Source organism: Erythrolamprus reginae, chromosome 1, assembly GCF_031021105.1.
Source record: "Erythrolamprus reginae isolate rEryReg1 chromosome 1, rEryReg1.hap1, whole genome shotgun sequence".
In the NCBI taxonomy this organism is placed as follows: Eukaryota; Metazoa; Chordata; class Lepidosauria; order Squamata; family Dipsadidae; genus Erythrolamprus; species Erythrolamprus reginae.
In genome coordinates, this window is record NC_091950.1 from 397,603,702 (window position 1) to 397,631,173 (window position 27,472).

The 27,472-nt window shown below is 43.5% G+C and overlaps 1 protein-coding gene and 1 long non-coding RNA gene across 3 annotated transcripts; both read left to right on the forward strand.

Moving 5' to 3' along the window:
• The first annotated feature begins 209 nt into the window (after positions 1–209).
• Positions 210–5,830, forward strand: CLDN3 (claudin 3). Its single transcript, XM_070735050.1, has one exon. It carries the CDS (start codon positions 3,872–3,874, stop codon positions 4,514–4,516), a length of 645 nt encoding a protein of 214 aa, XP_070591151.1. The 5' UTR covers positions 210–3,871; the 3' UTR covers positions 4,517–5,830.
• A 307-nt stretch (positions 5,831–6,137) lies between these two features.
• LOC139157860 (uncharacterized) lies at positions 6,138–27,275 on the forward strand. Of its 2 annotated transcripts, none has more exons than XR_011557576.1 (3): positions 6,138–6,278; positions 24,640–24,718; positions 26,767–27,275. It is a non-coding gene; the product is annotated as an uncharacterized lncRNA (long non-coding RNA). The 2 variants fall into 2 exon arrangements; XR_011557575.1 differs by lacking the exon at positions 6,138–6,278 and adding an exon at positions 18,180–18,268.
• The last annotated feature ends 197 nt before the right edge of the window (positions 27,276–27,472 follow it).

The window sequence follows — 27,472 nt, forward strand, 5'->3', positions numbered from 1 at the left end:
CCAGAAGTGGGCTGCTACATGGATGGTCAGGTATGCTGTCCCATCTCCGCATCCCCAACACTTGCACATGTGCGCCCATGCAAGATTTGGTTTCTGCACATGCACAGGAAGTGAAATCTCACACAGAAGCAACAAATCAGTGAAAATCACCAAAATCTCATTCTCGCGCGCGTCCTCGCGTGAGATTTGGCTTGCTGCACATGTGCAGAAGCCAAATCCCGCACGGGGTGCATCGGGGCACACAGCTGTGCACGCATCTCGGTATTTCCTACTGGAGCTGCATACCTGGGCGCACCGGCTGCTGCCCACCACTGGCTATAAATACACTGCTCAAAAAATAAAAATAAAGGGAACACTTAAACAACAGAATATAACACCAAGTAAATCAAACTTCGGTGAAATCAAACTGTCCACTTAGGAAGCAACACGGATTGACCATCAATTTCATTTTGTTGTCAACACATTCAACTTTGTACAGAGCAAAGTATTCAATGAGAATATTTCATTCATTCAGATCTAGGATGTGTTCTTTGAGTGTTGCCTTTATTTTTTTTTGAGCAGTGTATATTGATGTAACACCTATTTGACACTTATCAGAAGAAGCTGAAGAGGCTGACCATGAATGCTTCAGTTGTGGCACAGAGCGATGCCAGAGGAGCACGTGCAGTAATGGGCAGCCAAAACTTTTACTGCCAGATTGTGTGTGTGGCTTATTTTGTGGGTGTGGCTTGATGGTCATGTGACTGGGTAGGAGTGGCTCGCCGGCCATGTGACCAGGTGGGAATGGCTTGAACGATCATCACCGTTCAAGTGAACTGTTAAGTTCTTGACTTACAACCTCACCAGGGTCGCTCTCTGGGGTGACAATTTGCTTCACGTTTCCCGTGCTCTCCTTCCTGGGTCACCCCCTGCCTCAGGCTGGGTAGTTACCCTGTTTCCCCGAAAATAAGACATACCCCAAAAGTAAGGCATGTCAGAGGTTTTGCAGAATTTGCTAATATAAGGCACCCCCCGAAAATAAGGCGTAGTCAAGTTTACATACGGTACGGTGGGAAAACATACGGTACCATTCAAAGCTGTTCATAGCGGTACCGTAATAATGTGGCGTCCCCTGCTGGCCCCTTCCATCGCTTTGTACCGTCCAGTACAACAGACACAGTCTGCTGCTGTCTCACCGCCATTACAGTCTCCACTACAGTGCGTAGACTGTAGTTCCTCTGGTGGCCGGAAGCTGCAATAGCAGGAGTATACTGTTGTACCATATAAGTGCCGTCGCTTGTGTGTGTGGGTGCCATACTGACAGGTACCATACTGTAATCAGTGTACCTTACGGTACACTTTCTTTGGGGGTGTCACCTTTTCTGCCTGTGAATTTGTCTTATTTGAGAAATATAAGGCACCCCCTGAAAATAAGACGTAGCACAACTTTTGATGCAAAAATTAATATAAGACAGTGTCTTATTTTCGGGGAAACACGGTAGGTGAACGGGTGCTGATCAGCTGTTGAGAAAAGAGGGGGGAGGAAATGGGCCCCTTGCAACTCCTCTAGCTGGTCTCCCTGCCGCTTTCCAAGGAAGAGGAGGAGGAGGATGAGAGAGGCGGATAATCAGCTGAAGCTGGGCACATAGCTTCATTTCCGCCGGTGGAACTGTGTTCCAGCCCATCCTGCCTGCTGTTCACCCCTGGGCACATGTGACCCCAAGGAAAGAGTGTCAGAGTGAGGGGCAGCCTAATTTCCAGAGGGATGGTGTTACAGGAGGAACCATGGAGCAGAAGTCCCTTCTTCTGCGTCCCTCATGTTGCGGGTCCTGTGTCAACAGGATCCACAACATTCCTTGCCTCCCCTCTCTAGTAGGTCAGGTACATATGACCGGTGTCAGGCCAAAGCCATCATTTGGAGTTACAGACTTTGGCCTGCCACAGTAAAATAGTATCATGGGAAGTGGGAGGGGGAATTGCATGACAGGGAAAGTTACTAGCCGCAATAAATTCCTTTCTTAGGGTCCAAGGTCATCCTTTGTTCTGCACCAGCGGAGGTAAGGAGGAGGCCGGTGAAATCCCTGCACTCGCACTGGTCCCTTTGATGAACTTGTGGGTGTGTGGATGGGAGATGACTGTTAAAAATAGGTTTGCCTATTTGCCGATGACTCTAAAGTGTGCAATAGGGTTGATATTCCTGGAGGCGTCTGTAATATGGTAAATGATTTAGCTTTACTAGATAAGTGGTCAAAGCAATGGAAACTGCAGTTTAATGTTTCCAAATATAAAATAATGCACTTGGGGAGAGTATTGTATTGGCAGTTCTGTGTTAGCAAAAACTTCAGAAGAAAAGGATTTAGGGGTAGTGATTTCTGACAGTCTAAAAATGGGTGAACAGTGCAGTCAGGCGGTAGGGAAAGCAAGTAGGATGCTTGGCTGCATAGCTAGAGGTATAACAAGCAGGAAGAGGGAGATTATGATCCCCTTATATAGAGTGCTGGTGAGACCACATTTGGAATACTGTGTTCAGTTCTGGAGACCTCACCTACAAAAAGATATTGACAAAATTGAACAGGTCCAAAGACGGGCTACAAGAATGGTGGAAGGTCTTAAGCATAAAACGTATCAGACTTAATGAACTCAATCTGTTTAGTCTGGAGGACAGAAGGAAAAGGGGGGACATGATCGAAACATTTAAATATGTTTAAGGGGTTAAATAAGGTCCAGGAGGGAAGTGTTTTTAATAGGAAAGTGAACACAAGAACAAGGGGACACAATCTGAAGTTAGCTGGGGGAAAGATCAAAAGCAACATCAGAAAATATTATTTTACTGAAAGAGTAGTAGATCCTTGGAACAAACTTCCAGCAGACGTAGTTGGTAAATTCACAGTAACTGAATTTAAACATGCCTGGGATAAACATATATCCATCCTAAGATAAAATACAGAAAATAGTATAAGGGCAAACTAGATGGACCATAAGGTCTTTTTCTGCCGTCAGACTTCTATGTTTCTATGTTTAACCTGGGTGGGATACTGGAAGGAATTGAGTATTGAGATTTTATCTGGATTCTAACATTGTGACCAACGTGGCTCTAATAATAAATCGAACCTTGGATGAGTGGATTGGATTGGAATCTGATTTGTTTCTCAGATGCTGACAACCAACAAGAGACCGTCCATCAGACAGTTTCGCTTAAACTGTGGGAAAAAATGTCACAAAACACTTGGAGGTCAAACGTTCGTCATAAGCTTGTTGAAAAACACACCCAGAAGTAGAGAGTTTAGCTTATTAAGTGTACCGCATACTTATTATATGTTAGCCGAAACTACGTATGTCTTCAATAAATCAGGAAAATAGTGATGAAATATCAAGAGATTCTGAGTTTTATGATATAAACACACTTGGCTGAATATCAGCAGACCTGCTTGATTTGGACTTGGGAGACCGAACCCAAAGTTGAAATGCAAGAAAGAACTCCAGGTGAACCAAGAGCCTCCTTATAAGGCGTTTTGCATTTTGCTACCAATCTTTGCCTGCCCTCCTGCCTGAAACCAAATGTCACGCCAAACAATCAGCTGGAATTCACTTCAAGGGTAATTTCCCGTTTGCCCTCTACAGCAAACTTCCATTTCTCATAAATGCCATCTCAAACAAAGAAAAAAAGAGAGAGAGAGAGAGAGAGGATGGTACAAAGGGTAGGGCAGGTTGAGAGTCCGTTGGTGACGCCCCACCCCATGCTGGAGCTAAAGAGCCCGCCCAGGTGACAGGACACTTTATAAATCAGCTCAGAGCTTTGGGTGCTTCACCTGCTTTGCTCAGAACCTCACGGCTGGGAAGCAGCAGATCGCATCGCAATCGGGAAGCCAGTGGCTGATCTTTCTTCGCCAACATGTCGATGGGTTTGGAGATCGGCGGTGCAGCCCTATCCGTCCTGGGCCTGCTCGCCACCATCTTGTGTTGTGGGTTGCCTATGTGGAAAGTGACCGCTTTCATCGGCTACAACATCGTCACTGCCCAATGGACCGGGGAAGGGCTATGGATGAACTGTGTGACCCAAAGTACTGGCCAGATGCAATGCAAGGTCTACGATTCCATGCTGGCGTTGGCGCCGGACCTCCAGGCTGCTCGGGCCTTGATCGTCATTGCCATTCTCTTCGGGGTGATGGGGATATTCATCTTCCTGATGGGAGCCCAGTGCACTCGTTGCATTGAAGAGGAATCTTCCAAGGCCAAGATCACTATCACTTCTGGGGTCATCTTCCTGCTGGCAGGCCTCCTGACTCTCATCCCCGTCTGCTGGTCCGCCAATCAAATTGTCCGTGATTTCTACAACATAGCAGTCCCAGAGCCCCTGAAACGCGAAATAGGACCTTCGCTCTACGTCGGTTGGGCGGCAGCAGCTCTCTTTCTTTTCGGGGGAAGCCTGCTCTGTTGCTCTTGCCCCCCCAGGGAGGAGAAGTACAGACCCACAGCCATGGTCTACTCCGCACCCAGGTCTACCGCAATGAGCTACGACAAGAAGAATTACGTATGAGGCGGTAGAACGCTCCCCACGGTTGTAAGGGTTCTATGCCTACAAGGACGGGTTAAATTCACCTTTGCTTGTTTAAGACGAAGAAAACAAACTTTCATCAAGATTGACTCTCATGTTCAATGAGAATTTGGACAGTATGTGTGACTCCCTTCTCGTGGAGTTCCCAATAAGGGGAAGGGACCTGGCTCCATTTTTCTTTGTTTACCTACGATATGAAACATTCTCAGACTTTCGTCGGACACTTGGCTGGTGAGACTCCCATCCCAATTGCTTGAAGCTTGGCCTTCAGCCTTCCCTTCAGGGGTCAAAATGACTGCAGATGGTTAGTATAAACCTTGAAGGATCAACTGGATTGCTTCCTTGAATGATGGTTTCTTGCGGTTGGATTCCACTCCACCCTGACACCCCCCGGCCACTCCGCTCCCTACATTGGACACCTGTGTTTTCTAACTACTTGTGGTTTCTGAAAGGGAAGCCTTCGAGCAACGGGGGAGGGGGGAATGTGATTATTTGCTGGACATGGGGAGGAGGGCAATGTCAACACTTGGTGCGGCAGGACAGTTGTTGAATATTCCTGGGGAAATGGGTGGCAAGTGGCAAAAATACTTTATTTGCATTTACACAGTTTACTAAGAGTGTTTAGCTTGAATCGTGGTCAGTTTGGGAGGCTATTGTGCTGCGCAAACCCAACCCAATCGCTTAATTTATGATTCTGTGCATCGTTTGAGCCTGGAGAAATGGTTTAATTCAGTAACCCAAGTGAAATGTGCTGGGAGGACACGACCCACGAGCCTTTTCCACATTGAACAACAATGTCCTGTATTTGAGATGGTGGGGGGGCAGAGGGGGAAACTGGTGAAATTTGACAGCCGCGTTCGAGCATCCAAGAGCATGGGGATTTGTGCGGATGAGGAATGAAGGTGGCTTATACTCCTCTCCTTCTGAGTCTTTCAGAATGAGGGCAAGGCCTGCTCTTCCCATCACAAAGGACAGCCACCCCTGAAGGTATCGCTCCTTGAAACTGCATGTTTGACAGCAACTGGTGGAAGGGAGAGACCTAAAGAACTGCCAAACCAAATTTCGTCTCCAAGCACTTTTGTCCTTAGAAATCATTTCCCCATCTTCCTTTCCAAGATGAGACAGAGAGGGCACTTGCTGGCAATGGGCTGTGGGTGGGTGGGTGGGATTTTATTATATGTACATAGCTGATAAATGAATAAAAATATTTTATTCTGTATATATATAGTACTTTACAGCGTGTTTTCTTCTGTGTTCCCCCCAATAAAACTGTTTGGGAAAAAAACCCCAACCAAATCTCGCGGACTTAATTATTTGGGAGTTGGCAAATTCCATTCTCCTGGGAGTAGCGAGCTGTACTAGCGAGTCCCAAAGAGATCCATCTTTCTCTGCTGGTGAACATTTTGTTCCCTTTGCTGCACAAGCTACTTTTGTCATTATTATCTTTTCTCCAATGTTCTCTTCCCCCCCCCCTCGCCTCGCCCCCGGCAACATAAACAACGCTTTGCTTGTTTTATGCTTACAGCCCTGCCAAGAGTCAAGAGACCATTGGGGGCTTGACAGAAGCCAAGTTTTTGTTTAAAAATATGAGCTCAGCTCTGAACGTGGCCAACAGCAACGCGTGAACATTCTGGAGTGCGGAGAAAAAATGTGTGTACGGTCTGCACAAGCTGCTAGACATGGATTTTTCATAACATTCGTTTGTCCCAGACGGAAAGTACTCCACAAGAGACTGAGGAATAAGGTAAAGTGGGGCGATTAAGGATTAAAGACAATGGAACAGACTAGCCCTAGGGGATTTGATTCTCCTATTTCAAGTCACTCTGAAAATGGTGTGGAAATAGGATGGAAACTTTAGTTATAAGATTATATTAATACAAACGTAAACTGCTCTAAACTCGACTAGGAAATACGACTTTAATAACGGAGTAGTTGATGCATGGAACTCACTACCAGACTCTGTAGTATTGTCACCTAACCCCCAAAATTTTAGCCTTAGACTATCCACTGTTGACCTCTCTCAATTCCTAAGAGGTCAGTAAGGGGCATGCATAAGTGCACCAGAGTGCCTTTCGTCCCCTGTCCTAATGTTTCTCTTTTATATCTTTATATGCCACAATACTTGATAAAACAAACAAACAAACAAACAAATAATATGCGAGTTAGTAAGTTCAGTCAATAAGTGACAAGGAAAGTCAATTTCACACAAAAAAGATGTAAATTCATCTGCAGAACCCACTACCATAAGATCCAGTGATGACCAGCAAAATGACTTTAACGAAAGCTTGATAAAGCTTGGTGATCATAGTTCACGCAGGTTAAATCCAGGTACAGAGCAAACTGCTCTCCGTAGGCTCAAGGTGGACTCAGCCTTCCATCCTTCCCAGGTCGGTAAAATGGGGAGCCAGATTGTTGGGCATAATATGCTGACTCTCTGTAAACCGCTTAGAGAGGGCTGTAAAGCACTGTGAAGCAGTATATAAGTTTAAATGCTAAAATGCTATTGCTTCTGGCTACTAAATTAGTGGAAGCAGACACTAGTAAAAGAAGCCATCATGGCTCAGTTCACAAGTACATTTAGGGTACAATGAGCTGGAAGGGACCTTGGAGGTCTTCGAGTCCAGCCCCCTGATCAAGCAGGAGAACCTATATCATTTTTGATAAGTGACTTTCTTGACTCTTCTTAAAAACCTCCAAGATTTCTGCAAGCTGTTCCACTTATTAATTGTCCTCACTGCTAGGAAATTTTTCCTTTATTCCAAGTTGCTTCTTTCTTTGATTAGTTCTCAACCATTGTTCCTTGTCCTGCCCTCTGGGGTTTAAATACATTTAATTAGATGGAACCAGTTTTGTTTAATCAGCCCAAATATATTAGTCTAAAAGCAGTTATTTAATGAGATTTAGAAATAATATACAGTGATACCTCATCTTACAAACTTAATTGGTTCCAGGACGAGGTTCTTAAGGTGAAAGGTTTGTAAGATGAAACAGTGTTTCCCATAGGAATCAATGGAAAAGTGATTAATGCGTGCAAGCCCAAAATTCATCCCTTTTGCCAGCCAAAGTGCCCATTTCTGTGCTGCTGGGATTCCCCTGAGGCTACCCTCCATGGGAAATCCCACCTCTAGACTTCCGTTGCCAGCGAAGCGCCTGTTTTGCGCTGCTGGGATTCCCCCGCAGCATCACAAAAACACGGAAGTCCAGAGGTGGGGTTTCCCATGGAGGGGAGCCTCAGGGGAATCCCAGCAGCGCAAAAACGGGTGCTTTGCTGGCAACGGAAGTCCAGAGGTGAGGCATCCAAGCGGCAGCGGTGGGTTTGTAAGGTGAAAATAGTTTGTAAGAAGAGGCAAAAAAATCTTAAACCCCGGGTTTGTATCTCGAAAAGTTTGTATGACGAGGCGTTTGTAAGATGAGGTATCACTGTATTAAATTAGATCAGCATTTCTTAATCTTGGTAATTTTAAGTCGACTACAACTCCCAGAATTCCCCAGCTAACACAACTGGGATTCTGGGGTTGAGGTCCATTTATCTTAAAGTTGTGTTGGTCGATGAAGCCTGAATGTAGATCAGGGGTGTCCAATCATGGTTAGGTGGGAAATTCTGGGAGGGGAAGTCCAAAAGTCTTAAAGTTACTAAGGTTGGATAGCCCTGATGTAGATTAATATGCCTGTACATCAGTGACGGGTTCCAAAACCCATTACTATAGGTTTGCAGTGTACTTCTGCGCACGCACAGAACTCTCCAGGGTGGGTGGGCAGAGCCTCCTGCCACCACCACTATCAGTTTGTAGAACTGGACCGGATCAATAGCAACCCACCGCTGCTGTAATGGAGAAGGCACTTGGATTTATCACAAGCTTCAGCTCAGGTTAGTCTCTTACAATGTGTATCAGTTCTTTGACCTTCACTCAAGCATCTGAGTTCCAAGTCAAAGAAACACCTCCCCTCCCTTCGGCCTTTGCACCCAATGGAGTGGCCTGAGTCACAAGAATCCTCCACCCCAGTTCAAACCATTTCACGTGTTACTGGAGCATGATCAGAAACAAGCTGTCAGGACGAAGCCATCGTTTTGAGTTGGAGACTTTGGCCTGGTGCAAGTAGAATAGTACTGTGGGAATTGTGGAGGGGTGGTTGCATGATAAGGGAGAATACTACTATATTTTCTTCCGGTGCTTTATCCATTTTCCATTGTTGGACATATGCTATCCTGGCAGCTGTTAATATGTGTATAACTAAGTATCTTACCTCTTTTTCCATTTTTTTAATTAAAAATACCCAATAAATACAATTCTGGGTTTTTTTCAAGAAAGAAGAAAATATAGTAATTAAAAAAATATTCGACAGGTTATCCAAAAAATTAGAGGGAAAGGAAGATTCAGATTATTATAAAATATGGGCAAAATTTTATGACTGGTTAAAGGAAAGAGCAGCAAAGAAATGCAAATTCAAGCAAAGCATCACGTCAAATAAAATAATTAAAGAATTAATACTATGTGAAAGAAGTAAAATTCTATGATCAAACATTAAAAAAAAAAGTGGGGAAACTTTTGTTTCCCAAATGTTGTAGCTATATGTTTTGTGTATGTCTTTTTTGTTATACAGTATTTGAAAAAAAACAAATAAATGTGATAAGTTAAAAAAAAAGATAAGGGAGAATACCAACCACAACACATTCCTTCCAGAGATTCAAGGTCATCTTTTGTTCAGCACCAGCCGGAAGTACAGGGGAGGATCATGGACGTTGGGAGAACCGGAGTGGTCCATGTGATGAACTTGTGGGTGTGGAGACAAGGGATGAACCTTAACCTGGGTGGAGAACTGTAGGAAAAGTTAGTATCGGGATGACTTCTGTTCGTATCCCACATGGCTCTGTCAATAAATTGGAACTTGGAAGAAGGCCAAAGTTTGGACTCTGATTTATTTCTCGGATGTTTGTTGGGATGCTGACATAAAAGTTCCAAAGCATAAGACTTGTTCTCATGTTTACACTGGAAACCTATATCTCCTATGTTGCAATTTACAAGCTGCTTCTGTTGTTTGTTTGTTATTCATTCAGTCACTCATTCAATAAATTTATATCACTGCCCATCTCACACTGGGTGATGTACAATATTTTAAAAATTCACTGCATAATAAAAACAGATTTTAAAAAATCTAATCCCACCACACCTGGAAGCAACAACATAATCAAATCAATCCTGGATCAGCTCCTTCTCCATTCGTGGTCCCCAAGCCTCCTAGCAAATCCATGTTTTAGGGGCCTTTTGGGCAAAGCAACAGGGTGGAGACTAATTGTGCCTTTGGGGAGAGGGGGGTGATGTTCCACAGAGCAGGAGTTACCACCAAGAAGGCCATTTTCCTATATGTCCCATTAGACATACAGTACATCCCTTATCAATGGGACCCGTAGAGTACATTGCCTCCCCATCCTGGTAAACCAGGTGGATGCAATCCAAGTAGTCCTCAACTTATGACCACAATTGAGCCCAGAATTAATGTTGCTAAGTGAGAAATTTGTCAAGTGAGCTTTGCCCCTTTTTACGACTTTTTTTCCCACCTTCGTTAAGTGAATCACGGCAGTTGTTAAGTTACTAACAACGGTTGTTCAGTGAATCTGGTTTCCTCATTGATTTCGCTTATCAGAAAGTCGCAAAAGAGTGGTCACGTGACCCTGGGACACTGCAACCCCTTGGCAACTGCAAACCCAGTTGCCAAGGGTTCAAATTCTGATCACGTGGTCGTGGGGATGCTACAGAGGTCATAAGTGTGAAAGAGGGTCATAGGTCACCGTTTTAAGTGCTGTTGTAACTGCAAACGGTCTCTTCGCGAACTGTTGCATGTCAAGGACTACATATAGGAGAGACGTGGTTCTTGATTAAGGTGACCAGATTTTAACGTCGGTAAAGCAGGACACCATTGACAGGGGAGAGATGGACTTCAACTCCCAGAATTCCTCAGCCAGCAAAGCTACGGGCCACGGAAGGAGGCAAAAGACCCTTCCAAGAGCAAATCGCCTTTCTCCTCTCGGCACTCACCATTGCTGCACTCAATATTAATAGACAAGCCAGGCTGAAGGCCCTTGTAAATATTGGAATCCATACTAGAGTATGCCTGCCGGAGAAATCTCAAGACGCCTGTGAAGTACGTCGACCCCCCGCTTTCAAAATCCGGTGCCAAACAAGAGCACTCAAACCAACTGCCGCCACTTTGAGTGGGGCATGCCGAAAAGGCTGCTGGGAAATGACATGCCGTCATGAGAACTCAATGTTTGCAGAGCTACAGCTCCGAGCATGGCAGTGGGAGTTCCTCTCGTCGTCCACCTTTAAAAACTACATTTCCCAGAGAGGCCTGGGAGTGGAAGATGGCTAAATTCGATTCAAATGTGATGCACACAGCACAGGAAGTGGTATTCCCCCCCCCCCCAAGAAATTAAAGCACTTCATTGTTCTTCTTGTACTATTTGTAAATCATGTCATCTATATTCTGGGGGATGCATTTGATAGCTGTCTCTGTCTGTAACGTGCAAAAAATTGCGGGTCTTTGTAGAAATATCCGGGGTTTTACTATTATTATTCATATTTTATTGGTCTTAAAGTGTTTCCTTTCTTTGGGCACTGGGAAAAGTTTATTCTCTCTCCCAGCACCCAGAGAAAGGAAGCACTTTATTCACTGTTGGCAGTCCAGAAAAAGAAAAATCGAGACTTTTTAAAAACCCCGCGGGACAAATTATTAAAAATCGGGACTGTTCCACTAAAATAATAATAATTTATTGGATTTGTATGCCAACCCTCTCTGCAGACTCGGGGCGGCTAACAACAATAATAAACACAACATGTACAATCCAATAATAAAAACAACTAAAAACCCCTATTATAAAACCAAACATACACACAAACATACCATGCATAACTTGTAATGGCCTAGGGGGAAGAGCTATCTCAACTCCCCCATGCCTGGCGGTATATATGAGTCTTGAGTAGTTTATGAAAGACAGGGAGGGTGGGGGCAATTCTAATCTCCGGGGGGAGTTGGTTCCAGAGGGCCGGGGCCGCCAAAGAGAAGGCTCTTCCCCTGGGGCCCACCAAACGATATTGTTTAGTCGATGGGACCTGGAGAAGGCCAACTCTGTGGGACCTTATCGGTCGCTGGGATTCGTGCGGTAGCAGGCGGTTCCGGAGGTAATCTGGTCCATTGCGATGTAGGGCTTTAAAGGTCATAACCAACACTTTGAATTGTGACCGGAAACTGATCGGCAGCCAATGCAAGCCACGGAGTGTTGAAGAAACGTGGGCGAATCTTGGAAGCCCCACGATGGCTCTCGCAGCTGCGTTCTGCACAATCTGAAGTTTCCGAACACTTTTCAGAGGTAGCCCCATGTAGAGAGTGGGAAGTCTGGTCACCTTATTCTTGATATAACCTTTGCACGCTCAAAAGCGTTCTTCAATATATATTTACTTTACATGTGCCATTTCCTATGTCAGAGGTCTTCAAACTTGACAATTTTAAGGCCTGTGGACTTCAACTCCCAGAATTCCACAAAGTTGCCAAGTTTGGGTGCCCTTGTCTTATGCTGAGAAAGCTCTCAAGAGCAAGTGGTCAGTGTTTTCAACTCAGGCGTGAATAGGGCTTTGGCTTCTCCTTAAACCTGCCGAGAGTGGCTCAAACCTGTTTTCCTTTCATTCCTTCGCGAGAAAGGTATGGATCACCAGCCGCTTCTCGCTTGCATGTTCACAGGCAGGATTTGGATTGAGCAAGCTCCTGTTTATTTTCTCTTGTTCCTGGTTTAAGAGAGAGTAACTAACGATCCACACTGTTGTGTTTGTTTAAAAATATTCGCAGAAAATCTGCGATTGGTTAAGACGCGGCTATTCAGAAAATAGCCGCGAAAGTTAAATGTGTGTCAGTTGGTAAAAGCCCGCGTTAAAAAGAGTATAAAAGGGCAACGGGTTAGCCGTTGCCCTCATTCCGGCGATTCTACCGTTCCAGTGTTTGTATTCTCTCTTGCCATGAATAAAACAGTTTGATTTAAGACTACCGGAGTCCAGACTTTTCAGTGGCGACGAGGAGGTCGAACTCCCGCTAACGCAGCCATGAACTCGGCCATGGCTCCACCGCCGCCCGTATTCAACTCCGAGACGGAAGCTTGGACCTCGTATATGTCCAAATTTACATTTTTCTTGAAAGCGAGCAATCTACATGACGCCGATGACGAGAGGAAGAAAGCTATATTCCTCGCTTATTGCGGCACAGAAGTCTACAGCCTAGCCTCTACACTCGTTGACCCAGACACCCTGGAAACCGTCGCATGGTCAACTCTACAAGCAAAACTTGCCGCCCATTATCAGCCGACGACTCCTGTCCGCGTATACCGCCATCAATTCGCTCAGATGAGGCAAGCGGACGGAGAATCCACCAACGATTTTATAACTCGCCTACGCGCACTCCTCCCGAAGTGCAAATACAAGGATCCAGAGGAACAGCTCATGGACCGCCTTATTTTCGGTTTAACCAATATCACGCTCCAGAAGAAATACTTAGTTGATGAGGATGCCTCTCTCCAAGACATTCTTAAGGCAGCAAAAGCCTCCGAGGTATCTGAAACATCTGTTGCCGAAATTAAACGCGCAACCTCAACCGTTCATCACATTCCTGATGAATCACCTTGGCACGCCTGCCCTTCTGATGAAAAACACTCAGAATCCGCTACTCCAGACGACACCTGTCTCCAAATCCGAAGAGCCTCCGACCACGACGCCAAAGAAGCCTCCCGTGCAGACAGATGTGCCGGCTGCAACGGAAACCACCCTCGTTTTCGCTGCCATTTCAAGGACGCCTACTGCCGCCGTTGCCAGCGCCGCGGCCACATCGCCGAAGTCTGCCGCGCCGCCAACCCAACTCCAGCAACTCAACAAAACCAACGACCCTATTTTGCACCGAGGAATCGACGACCACCGTTTTCGCGCAACGTTTCCCGCCCGGCTGACAACTCGCCCTCTTCTAACCAACGAGGTAACTCCCCTTCTTCCGTAAACTGCAATTTTCCCGCTGCGGAAAACAAGCTATTTGTTTCTCTTTTCCTCAACGGCCACCCCTGCCAAATGGAATTAGACACCGGGTCCAGACATTCCATAATGCCTTGGGAAAAACTTAAATTATATTTACCTCGTGTTAAACAAACTGACTTGCAACCGTGGGAACCGGGTTTGAGTGACTTTCAGGGCCATTCAATTCCAGTGTTAGGATGCTTAAATGTTCCTATTGCGTTTAAAAAATTTCAAGGGTTTTTACCTCTGTTAGTAGTTGACGGTCCTAAACACTCATTACTGGGACTTCGTTGGTTACAACCTTTAGGTATTGAAATTTCAGGGGTTAACAATATATGTGACTCTTTTGACCCAAATGATTTATTGAAAGAATTTCCCGAAGTTTTCTCTAGCACTCTGGGTAAATATACAGGCAGCCCCATTTCGTTTAATTTGGACCCAAATATTTCGCCCATCCGATTAAAGCCCCGCAGAATCCCCATTCCACTTTTGCCTAAAGTGGATGAACAATTGGACAAATTAATAGCTCAGGGCATTTTAGTTCCCACTGACCACGCTAAATGGGAAACTCCTATTGTAACGCCCGTTAAGCCGGATGGCTCTATTAGAATTTGCGCAGATTATAAAGCCACGATTAATAAAGCGCTACAGCATAATGCCTATCCAATCCCAGTAGTGCAACAACTCTTGCACACCTTAGGAAATGGGTCCATCTTCGCGAAGTTGGACCTGGCACAGGCATATCAACAGCTCACCGTAGATCAAGACACCTCTGAAGCCCAAACAATCGTAACTCATAGGGGTGCCTTTAAATGCACCCGGCTCCAGTTTGGAGTCTCTACCGCCCCAGGTATCTTTCAGGGTTTGATGGAACGCATTTTAAATAATATTCCTGGGGTCGTTCCATATTTCGACGACGTATTAATATCTGCCACATCCAAATCTGAGTTATGGGACAGAATCAGGCGCGTTTTGACCAAATTTAAAGAAACAGGACTCCATTTGAAAGCAGACAAATGTTCTTGGGCTGTGCCCAAAGTTGAATTCTTGGGGTTTACAATAGATCGTTTTGGGATTCACCCCACAAATGACAAAGTTGATGCCATAAGAAATGCCCCCACCCCTTCAGATAAGACAGATTTACAAGCATTCCTAGGACTCCTTAACTTTTATTCCGTCTTTCTTAAACAGAAAGCGACGGTGGCAGAACCGCTTCATAACCTCCTAAAGAAAGACTCTGCCTGGACGTGGGGACCAAAAGAACAAGCCGCTTTCCAAGCAGTAAAAAATTTACTTTCCTCCAATAGTGTCCTAGTGCAATATAATGTAGCTATGCCCTTATCCCTAACCTGCGACGCTTCACCGTTCGGCATAGGAGCCGTCCTCAGCCATAACTTTCCGGACGGCACAGAAGCCCCAATAGCCTATTATTCTAAAACTCTTTCGGCAGCTGAAAGGAATTACTCCCAGCTCGACAAGGAGGCGTTAGCCCTTGTCGCTGGAGTTAAACGTTTTCATTATTACCTTTGTGGTCGGCCCTTTACGTTAATCACCGACCATAAACCGCTTTTAGGCATTTTGGCGGGAAACAAACAAACTCCCGCCTTTCTTTCTCCTCGCATGACTCGCTGGACTATTTTTCTAGCCGCTTACAATTATACATTAATCCACAGGGGGGGGAAAGACATAGGAAATGCTGATGCATTAAGCAGGTGCCCCCAAACAGAATTAGTCAATGATCCAGCCCCTGCCTCAAGCGTTTTATTAATTGAATCTAGTAAACAAACGTTATTAACAGCAACAGAAATAGCCAATCAGACACAAGCGGATCCAATTTTGAAATTTATTAAACAATGGATATTAAAGGGATGGCCAATTGAACAACAACCAAACCAATTTCAACCTTTTAAGAATAGACAGCTTGAATTAAATGTGTTAAAAGATTGTATATTGTGGGGAGACAGGGTTGTTATTCCAAAAGCCTTACAGAAGCAAGCATTGCAGTTATTGCATATAGGTCACCCAGGAATAGTCAAAATGAAAACTATTGCCAGAAGTCATTTATGGTGGCCAGGGTTGGACAAGGACATAGAGTCATGGGTGGGTGGTTGTATACCCTGCCAGAGAACAAGACCCAACCCACCAAAAGTTACACCATCAGAGTGGCCAACACCAAGAGGGCCCTGGTCTAGAATACATATTGACTTTGCAGGACCAATCAGGGGCCAATCCTTTTTACTGGTTGTGGATGCATACTCCAAGTGGCTGGAAATTGAACTCATGGCATCCACAACTACTAGTGCAACTATAAAGGCATTAAGGAAAATGTTTGCCACACATGGTATTCCAGATATTTTAGTATCTGACAACGGGCCTCAGTTAACAGCCCGTCAAATGGAACTATTTCTTGCAGACCAGGGCATAAAACATGTGCTCACTCCACCTCATTTTGCCCAAGCTAATGGGCAAGCAGAACGAATGGTTAGAACCACAAAGGAAGCATTAAACAAAGCACCACTAGGAGATTGGCAACAACAAATTGATGAATTTTTAACCATTCAGCATATTACGCCGTCAGCGTCAACAAACAAAAGCCCGGCAGAACTTTTAATGGGCAGAAACCTTCGTTCTAAATTAGACAGAATTCACCCAAATTACCAGAATGACCAAAAAGAAATAAAAATACAAAGTGAGAGACAGTTTAACATCGGGGATTTAATTTATGCCAAAGACTATGATTCAAACGATAAATGGAAAGATGGCACAGTATTGGATAAAACAGGTTTAAAAACATACGTTGTAATATTAACAGATGGGCGCAGTTGGCATCGGCATGTCGACCAACTACGCAAAAGAATGAAGACTAACCCAGACATTTTACCTACTGTAGACAAACCAATAGAGGACTTACCAGAACCACCTCGAGACTCCAGCGATGGCTACTTGTTGCCCCTGGCGGCCGGCGAAGATCAAAATGCATCATCGCAACCAGGCCCGTCAGAGACTAGCCTTAGCGGAGCAACGGAGCCAGCCGTCCAGGCAAGCAGCTCCCAGCAAAATGAACTGCGCAGGTCCCAGAGATCTGTGAAACCACCAATCCGCTTGCAGGACTATGTGACGTGGATTAACACGTAATCATGGTCTCAGCCGAAGAGGGAGGGGTGTTGTGTTTGTTTAAAAATATTCGCAGAAAATCTGCGATTGGTTAAGACGCGGCTATTCAGAAAATAGCCGCGAAAGTTAAATGTGTGTCAGTTGGTAAAAGCCCGCGTTAAAAAGAGTATAAAAGGGCAACGGGTTAGCCGTTGCCCTCATTCCGGCGATTCTACCGTTCCAGTGTTTGTATTCTCTCTTGCCATGAATAAAACAGTTTGATTTAAGACTACCGGAGTCCAGACTTTTCACACACCCTTCGGCTTGGCTTGGTTTTCCGGCTGTAGATGAAGAATGAAACAAACACTGCAAACTGCAGAGGCCGGGGAAGAAATAGAGAAGCTTAAGAGGGCACGATAACAACAGGAGAAGAAGCAGAACAAAATGTCTTTCTCATCGCAGTACAATTGGTGGGATTGTTTTGTCCCCATTATCTTGGTATAGCATTCCCATTATCTGGTCCAGACATATTGGGGCTGAGATTCCCAGTCACCTTTTTTTTTTAATTAATTTATTTATTTATTTATTTATTTATTTATTTATTTATTGTTTTTTTATTTTGTCCAATACAAATTGAAAGTTAAAGAGAATAAAAATATGTAGTAATAAATATCAGGGAAGGGATAGAAGAAGAGATATGAGAATAGAATACATCAATGAAGAGTAGAGGAAAGATATATGAATGGGAGAAAAGATATATAAAATATAGGAGAGACAATTGGACAGGGGACGGAAGGCACACTAGTGCACTTGTGCTCGCCCCTTACTGACCTCTAAGGAATCTGGAGAGGTCAACTGTGGAAAGTCTAAGGGAAAAATCTTGGGGGTTGGGGGTAGACACCATGGAGTCTGGTAATGAGTTCCACGCTTCAACAACTCGACTGTTAAAGTCATATTTTTTACAGTCAAGTTTGGAGTGGTTGATATCAAGTTTGAACCTGTTGCGTGCTCTTGTGTTATTGCGGTTGAAGCTGAAGTAGTTGTTGACAGGCAGGATGTTGCAGCATATGATCTTGTGGGCAATACTTAGATCATGTTTAAGGCGTCGTTAGCAGTGTCTCCCCCCACTTTTAATTAAATGCTTCCAATCTTTCCTTTGGCACTAAGCGGAACTTTAAACACTTTATTATCTACCATTTCGTGAACAGCAACCAGCAAACATGATAAATAAATGCTTAAGCAGTACATAAAGAATTGATTTAATGTAATTTTTGAAGCAGTGTTTGGCTTATGCTCAGCTCATTTGCATGTGAACACTCCCACTTCATTTTGAGAAGACTTCCTTGACTGGTTCTTTTATCCTCTGTTGTGTATATAGGATTATAGTCCATCTCGCCAGCATTGTGTCTTTAATATGTGTATTCTGTGTGAATGTTTTAAGCAATACAGAATAAGGGCGTTGGAAGGGAAACTCGGAGATATTCTTAGTCCAACACACGCACACACCCCTCCGGTCTGGCAAGAACCATTTTAGACAAAATGTGGACCAATCTCTTCTTTAAAACTTCCAGGGTTGGAGCATTCACAACTTCTAGAGGCAAGTTGTTCCACTGATTAATTGTTCTAACTGCCAGGAAATTTCTCCTTGCTGCTCTCCTTAATTAGTTTCCATCCATTGCTCCTTGTCCTGCTTTCGATAAGGCATTGAAACACTGCTATCATGTCACCCTAACTCTCCTTTCATTAAACTAGACATAACCAATTCCAGCAAGCGTTCTTAGAAACATAGAAGATTGACAGCAGAAAAGACCTCATGGTCCATCTAGTCTGCCCTTATACTATTTCTTGTATTTTATCTTAGGATGGATACATGTTTATCCCAGGCATGTTTAAATTCATTTACCGTGGATTTACCAACCACGTCTGCTGGAAGTTTGTTCCAAGCATTTACTACTCTTTCAGTAAAATAATATTTTACTTGTATTACTTCTAATCTTTCCCCCAACTAACCTCAGATTGTGCCCCCTTGTTCTTATGTTCACTTTCCTATTAAAAACACTTCTCTCCTGAACCTTATTTAACCCTTTAACATATTTAAATGTTTCGATCATGCCCTCCATTTAGCCTCCAGTCCCCTAATAATCTTTGTTGCTCTTCTCTGCACTTTTTTCTAGAATCTCAACAACTTTTTTACATTGTGGCAACCAAATGTGGTCTTACCAAGGCATTATAAAGTGGTATTAACACTTCACGTGATCCTGATTTTATCCCTCCGTTAATGCAGCCCTTGGTTTTTAGTAGCTGCAGCAGACTGCTGGCTCATATTTAAGTGATTGTCCATTAGGATTCCAAGATACCTTCTCATAATTTGGAATACTGCATTCAGTTTTGGTCATCACGATGCAAAAAGGATATTGAGGCTCTAGAAAAAGTGCAGAGAAGAGCCACGAAGATGATTAGTATTGTTGTGATTGAAGCTGAAGTAGTCGTTAACAGGAAGGACTTTTTAGCAGATGATTTTATGGGCTCTGCTTAGGTCATGTTTAAGGTGACATAGTTCTAAGCTTTCTAAGCCTAGGATTTCAAGTCTAGTTGCGTAAGGTATTCTGTGGCGAGTTTAGGAGTGGAGGACTCTTCTGATAATGTATCTCTGGACACTTTCTAATGTATTAATATCTGATATGTGGTGTGGATTCCAGACAGATGAGCTGTATTCAAGCATTGATCTGGCAAAAGTTTTGTATGCTCTGGTTAGTAGTGTAATATTACCGGAGAAGAAGCTATGTAAGCCTTTTTCTATGTGACATTCATTTTATTTGTATTTTATTTGTACAATTATCTACAATTATTTGTAGAGGGATATATACAACCTCAGGCTTTTCTTAGGGCTACAAGAAATCTCCTTCAAATTCTTTTAGTAGACTTTAGCTTCTGGTGCCTTCGCCATTCTTGCTGCCAGCCCCTTAATCTTTCTCAGAACATGCTGCCAAAAATTAACAAATTATTTGAAGATGGCAACAGGGAAGACTGCTTACTAATAACGAAAGTAGCTGAAATATTGCTTTTTGGGCTATGGAAATCTTACATTTATTTGCCTTTTTTCTGTAGCCACATTACATTCCCGATGGGTGTTCTGTTTGTAATATCTGGAAGCCAATTTATCAAAGGTAAAATAAATAAATAATATATTTTAATATATATTTATTTTATTAACAAGAATAAAATACATTAAAAAAACCATACATCCAACCTTAACAACAAAAAAGACCTAAATATCAGATAAAGTAACGTTAAACATAAAGAATCCATTTATCAAATACAATCATAAGATAGATTTTTTAATTAAAAAAAAGCTTTCCATCCTACGCAAATAATTTGCATACTTCCAAATGGCAGCCTTCTTGCAAGCAAGGTATCATGATAGTGGCTAAAGTGATGAGACTGAAGCTCCAACAATTTTTAGGACATCACTAGGGCATTAAAAATCCATGTAGACAGTTCACACTGTTGCAACCATCATCTTGGCCAGAGGTCTTCAAACATGGCAAGTTTAAGACTTCAACTCCCAGAATTCTCCACCCAGCTATACCGTGCTGGCTGGAGAATTCTGGGAGTTGAAGTTCACAAGTCTTAAACTTGCCATGTTTGAAGACCCCTGATCTTGACTTTTTAAAGTCATATTTTGGGATTACCAATATGAAGAATGGAGTTATGCTTAAGAAATTTTCTTGGATGAGACTTGGGCACGTCTATCGTTCAGCCTGTTCACCCACATAATGTGTGTTAGCAGGTTTATCAGCATTGAATACTCACAGATTATTAAAGATTCTTATAAAGATCCTGGATGAGAAGTCTCTAGATCCTGGTTACATTTGTTCCTTGTTTGTAAGCGATTTCCCAAATCCTAAGTTTCAAACACTTTGGCAGGTCACAGGAATTGCAGAAAGGGGAAGAGAAATGGTGGGAAAATTCTTCTGATTACTATAAACCATTACACTTGCCCTCATATCAAACATTGTAACCTGTTCTAAGCGGCCCTTCCTTCGTCATAAAACATTTTATCTGCATTTAACATCAGCAACTAAAAGCCAATAAGAATAGGCGGCAGTTGCGGTTCCAGCCGAAGAGTTTTCTTAGAGATCCAAAACAAAACAAAAACTTCCAACGTTTCCATGTGCAGAAACAGAGCATAGATCAGTGATGGCAAACCTATAACACGGGTGCTACAGGTGGCATGCGGAGCCATATCTGCTAGCACGTGAGCTGTTGCCCTAGCTCAGCTCCAATGTGCATGTGTGTGCCGGCCAGCTGATTTTTGGCTTGTACAGAGGCCCCGGGAGAGCGTTTCTGGCTTCCAGAGAGCCTCCAAGGGGATGGGGGAAGGCATTTTTACCCTCCTCTGGCTCCGGGGAAGCCTTTGGAGCCTTGTGAGGGCAAAACATGAGCCTACTGGGCCCACCAGAAGTTGGGAAACAGGCCATTTCTGGCCTCCAGAGGGCCTCCAGGTGGTGGGGGAAGCTGTTTTCGCCCTCCCCAGGCATTGAATTATGGGTGTGAGCACTTGAGCATGTACGATAGTGCACGCGCATGCTTTTTCAGCACCTGAGGTAAAATAGGTTCGCCATCACTGGTGCCATCTTTGATGGCGAACCTATAGCATGCGTGCCACAGGTGGCACACAGAGCCATATTGGAGGGCATGCAAGGCGTTGTCCTATGTCAGCTCCAAAGCACATGTTGGCCAGCTGATTTTCGGCCTTGGGGAAGGCCATTTCACCTTCCAGAGGCTTCAGGGAAACTTCTCTGAAGCCCTGGAGTGCGAAAAACATCCCTAACGGGCAAACAGGAAGTTCGGAAAAATGGACTTCCGGTTTGCCCGTTGTGCTGTTTTCCGCACTACAGGGCCTCGGGAAGCTTCCCTGAAGCCTCAGAGTGTGAAAAACAGCACAATGGGGAAACCGGAAGTCCGTTTTTCTGAACTTCCGGTTTGCCCGTTTGGCTGTTTTTTCACAATCCCAGGCTTCATTGAGGCCTGTCTGCATGTGCGGAGTCGGGGGGGTTGTGCAATGTACAGGGGACAGTGTGAGGTGGGGTGTCCATGCATGGGAGTGGAGGGAATGGGTGTGGGCATGAGTGGGCATGCTAGCGCACATACACACCCTTTTGGCATGCGAACCAAAATAGGTCCGCCATCATTGGAATAGACGGAATGGGTGCAGTGATGGCTCTCGCGTCTTCTGGAACAAAAGGGGGTGGGGGCAGGAGGAGGAAAAATAAAAAGAGAGAGTGGTCAAAGAAACAGCAAGGATGAGCCGCTATGATCTCTGGCAACTTCCTCTTAAGGAGGTACGCAAATATAATGTAGCTATACTTAACTTAGTGATTAGGATACCAATGAGATGACCTCTCTCTGAAAATTATTTTCTGGGAATTTCCTTAAAAATATTATTTTCCCCTGCTTCCTACAGAATATTCTGTGACATATGTGGACTACTTACAGAATTTATTTATTCGACCTCTATGCCGCCCAATCCCAAAAGACTCAGGGTGGCTAATGAAATCACTGGAATGATTTCAGATGCTAATGTGAATCTGCCCCAATATATCTATGATTAATGAAGGGCAGCAACGGACTTCCAACTACAAGTTTACTAATTTCTCAGATAATAATAATAATAATTTATTCGATTTGTATGCTGGGGCAGCTCACAACAACGATAAAAACAATATTATAATGGCACAAATCTAATATTAAAAGACTAAAAACCCTATCATAATTAAAAACCAAACAGCACATAAATACCAAACATAAATTATAATAAGCCTGGGGGAAAGATGTCTCAAATCCCCCATGCCTGGTGGTATAGGTGGGTCTTAAGTAGTCTACGGAAGACAAGGAGGGTGGGAGCAGTTCTAATCTCCGGGGGGAGTTGATTCCAGAGGGCCGGGGCCGCCACAGAGAAGGCTCTTCCCCTGGGGTCCGCCAGACGACATTGCTTAGTCGACGGGACCCAGAGAAGGCCAACTCTGTGGGACCTTATCGGCCGCTGGGATTCGTGCAGTAGCAAGCGGTTCCGGAGGTACTCTGGTCCAATGCCATGTAGGGCTTTAGAGGTCATGACCAACACTTTGAATTGTGACCGGAAACTGATCGGCAGCCAATGCAGGCCACGGAGTATTGTAGATACGTGGGCGAATCTGGGAAGCCCCACGATGGCTCTCACGGCCGCGTTCTGCACGATCTGGAGTTTCCGAACACTTTTCAAAGGTAGCCCCATGTAGAGAGCGTTGCAGTAATCGAACCTCGAGGTGATAAGGGCATGAGTGACTGTGAGCAATGACTCCCTGTCCAAATAGGGCTGCAACTGGTGCACCAGGCGAACCTGGGCAAACGCCCTCCTCGCCACCGATGGTACAAATAAACCCATTCTGGATTTTACCCTCTCTCTGTGTGTCTCCAAATCCTGTATGGACACGTCCATGACCCTTTCCCAACCATAAACTGCCGTGTTAAACTCTTTCTCATTTTTACTATGCTCTTTTTACTAGTCAAAGACCGTAATAAAAAAAAGTGATATTTTATTTGACATGCCTATGACATGATCAGAAGCGCAGTTCAGCTCAAGGATAACTCCACCTTGGATATCCTTCTTTCATAGCAATGTAACCACTAGGTGAGATCATCCAAGGGCATGGGGTGAGGTATCATTACATCTCCACCCCATGTCCAATCAACGAAGCAGTGGAAGTGATGTGCCGGTGTCTGGAGGCTGTTGGGGCCTGGATGGGTGTCAACAGACTCAAACTCAACCCGGATAAGATGGAGTGGCTGTGGGTTTTGCCTCCCAAGGACAATCCCACCTGTCCGTCCATCACCCTGGGGGGGAATTATTGACCCCCTCGGAGAGGGTCCGCAACTTGGGCGTCCTCCTCGATCCACAGCTCACATTAGAGAACCATGTTTCAGCTGTGGCGAGGGGGGCGTTTGCCCAGGTTCGCCTGGTGCACCAGTTGCGGCCCTATTTGGACCGGGACTCACTGCTCACAGTCATTCATGCCGTCATCACCTCGAGGTTCGACTACTGTAATGCTCTCTACATGGCGCTACCTTTAAAAAGTGTTCGGAAACTTCAGATCGTGCGGAATGCAGCTGCGAGAGCAATCATGGGCTTCCCCAGGTATGCCCATGTTACACCAACACTCCGCAGTCTGCATTGGTTGCCGATCAATTTCCAGTCACAATTCAAAGTGTTGGTTATGACCTATAAAGCCCTTCATGGCATCAGACCAGAATATCTCCGAGACCGCCTTCTGCCGCACGAATCCCAGCGACCGATTAGGTCCCACAGAGTGGGCCTTCTCCGGGTCCCGTCAACTAAACAATGTTGGTTGGCAGGCCCCAGGGGAAGAGGTTTCTCTGTGGCAGCCCCGACTCTCTGGAACCAGCTCCCCCAAAGATTAGAACTGCCCCCACCCTCCTTGCCTTTCGTAAACTCCTTAAAACTCATCTCTGTCGTTAGGCATGGGGGAACTGAGATATCTCCCCCGGGCCTATACAATTTATGTATGGTATGCTTGTATGTATGTCTGCTTAATAATGGGTTTTTTAAAAATATTTTAAATTGTAAATTATTAGATTTGTCATGTACTGTTTTCATTGTGTTGTGAGCCGCCCCGAGTCTACGTAAAGGGGCGGCATACAAATCTAATAAATAAATAAATGTATGCATTAACCTCAGCTGAGTTCCCTCCAAAGGTAATTTTCCATGAAATGTTTTTTGAAAATGTGGTTTCAAAAACACCACAAACTAGATGTTTAATTTGGGGAGTTCGCTTTCTGCTTAAATGTAGCACGTGCTCTAAGGCTTTAAAGCTTTCTTTCCCGACCTAATGCTTTCCAGATACATTCAGATTACAACCTACGAAATTCCTACTACTGTTCACTGTTGCCCAATTTATTGCTTTTTAGTGGTGGGGAAAATGCTGGTTATCAAGACCCAAACACATGGGAGGATCAGTTGAGCCAGGAGGAACCTGTTCTGGGGCACGTAAGTTCAGTTGCTAATTACACCTGGGAGAAAATGGGAGGGAAGGAGGCAACTAGCTAGACGCAATTTAATAAGCACTCCAGAAGTGGTGGAGTCTGTCCTCACCAGGACAACGGGCTGTTCTATACAGCTCACTTCAGCACAAAGAATAGGTTTTGCGATTGCCACATTCGGAGCACATGACCGATACCAGGACAGATGGAAGATACTTGGCCTCAAGCCAACTTGCTGCCTGGCTGTAGTTTTAACTCTTCACCAGTCTTCAAAGGCAGCAGTTCTAAGAGTGAACAAATGGTGCGTGAAGACTGGGAAGGAACGCAGGTCTCTGGATCTCTTGGCTGAGGAAGGTCCCCATCTTTCATGTTTTCTTCACTATCTTCTGCTGAAGTTTGTGATGGGATCCTAGTCATACCAAAGAGCAAAGAGCTATTTTCCAGGTTCTGGATGGCTTTTCTCTTTTTTTGACCTGTGAGTCAGATAGCAACTAAACAAAAACAGTATGAGTTTGAAGCTTAATGATTGGTAGTTTGCAGCAATGTATAGTAGTTGTTGGGGTTCCAGGTATCTATTATCACTTATTAGTTGTTCTGGAAAAAGTTTTTTTTTCCACACCAATCACATATGCAATATAATATACCATAGAAACATAGAAACATAGAAGACTGATGGCAGAAAAAGACCTCATGGTCCATCTAGTCTGCCCTTATACTATTTCCTGTATTTTATCTTACAATGGATATATGTTTATCCCAGGCATGTTTAAATTCAATTACTGTGGATTTACTAACCACGTCTGCTGGAAGTTTGTTCCAAGGATCTACTACTCTTGCAGTGAAATAATATTTGCTTTTGATCTTTCCCCCAACTAACTTCAGATCGTGCCCCCTTGTTCTTGGGTTCACTTTCCTATTAAAAACACTTCCCTCCTGAACCTTATTTAACCCTTTAACATATTTAAATGTTTCGATCATGTCCCCCCTTTTCCTTCTGTCCTCCAGACTATACGGATTGAGTTCATTAAGTCTTTCCTGATATGTTTTATGCTTAAAATACCACCAATCTTAAAATACAATACAATAATAAAAATTTTAAACTGGGTATTCATAATCCGTCCAGTGCTACCTCCTGTACATTTGACATCTGGATAAAAAAATAATTATTCAAATTACTTATATGCATTTAAAAAGCTATTAACTAATTCAGTTTCTTTTAACTGCTTCTTTTCTCATTACATCTGATCATTTAGGCCATCATACTTCAATATCCTCAATATATCCTTAATTATTATTATTTATTAGATTTGTATGCCGCCCCTCTCCGAAGACTCGGGGCGGCTCACAACAATAATAAAAACAATATTCCAGCAATTAATATCAATTTGATATATATTTCTTACCATTACTTTTATTGCAATCGCCCTTTAAAAAAAAGATGTTAATGTCACAGTCATTAGTTGTTAATGTCACAGTTCGGTGGTAAAAATAAAATAGGTGTATCAAGTGGGGGAAACATGTACGCTATTGTGGAATCTCTTGGTTGCACAGAATAGATGTGGTTTCAGAAGTCACATTCACATATTCAGAGGCAACTGTACTATCACTATTATCTAATTAGGTTCACCTCACACACAAAAATTAGGGTAACAAACCGTAAGTGCTGCATTCCCACGGCACATGATGCAAACAAATATGGTTCAATAGGATTGCTTGGCTAACATAACATGCTAATGCAGTAGCTGAATTTTCACAAAACACTGAACAGTAATTTAATTTTAACCAAGTTTAGCAGGTTCTGTAAACTTTCCACAGAAGGATGTTTTAGGGAGGAAATTTTAAAGTTTTGTTGTGGACGGAGCTGGTAAGTTACAGAGACTAAAAAGAATTACACGCTCTATCAATCAGCTTCCACAGCTCCACAATATAAATCGGGCCAGTAAAATGTGTGAAAATTTAATGCACAGCAAAACAGCTGATTTATGAAAATGAGCAAATTATAATTCTATAGGACAGGAGACGAAATATGTGTTTATTCTTTCTCATATTTTCCAGCTTCCAAAGACTGAAGAAGACATTCCACTATACATCTAAATTAAAAAATGGCTATTAAACTCAATAGAAGTTTGTACCATTGAATTCTGATGGTTGATTGCTGCAATCATTGGAGGTCATAAAGCAAAAAGAAAAAGGTGCCTCCATGTGACATGAACTTCAAATTATTGGGGAATATAACTCCATACCTGGGCAGAGAACTAATAACTTTAATGCAGTCTTTGCAATATGTATAAGTCAGCCACATCCTCCCAATAAACTTGAAAATAATCCTATCCATTCCAAATATTGTACATTCTCACTGCACAGGTAGCTCCATTCCAAGTCAAGTTCAGCTCTTGATTGAGAAATCCGTATGATTTTTTTACCAACATTTTCAAAGCAGTTTTCTATTTTTTTTCTTGTTCTAAAATTGATTTCCCAGTCTAGTTTATACTTTTAAGATTTTCTGATGGTCTCAAATTCTTATACTAATCAAGCCCCATTTTGCTAAGTTCAAGCAATAATTGGATGTGTGCTGCCACCTGCTGAGATAAGCTCTTACTATATCCAGTTTATAACTCCTTCCTGAATTAAAAAGGGAGAACTAGAAATGAAACCACACCCTTAAAGAGTATAAGATTGTACCTCTGGTTTGTACTGTAACTGCTGCTTCTCTGACAATATATTTTATTTGTTAAATAAGTGGCATTAGCTAGTATTAGCT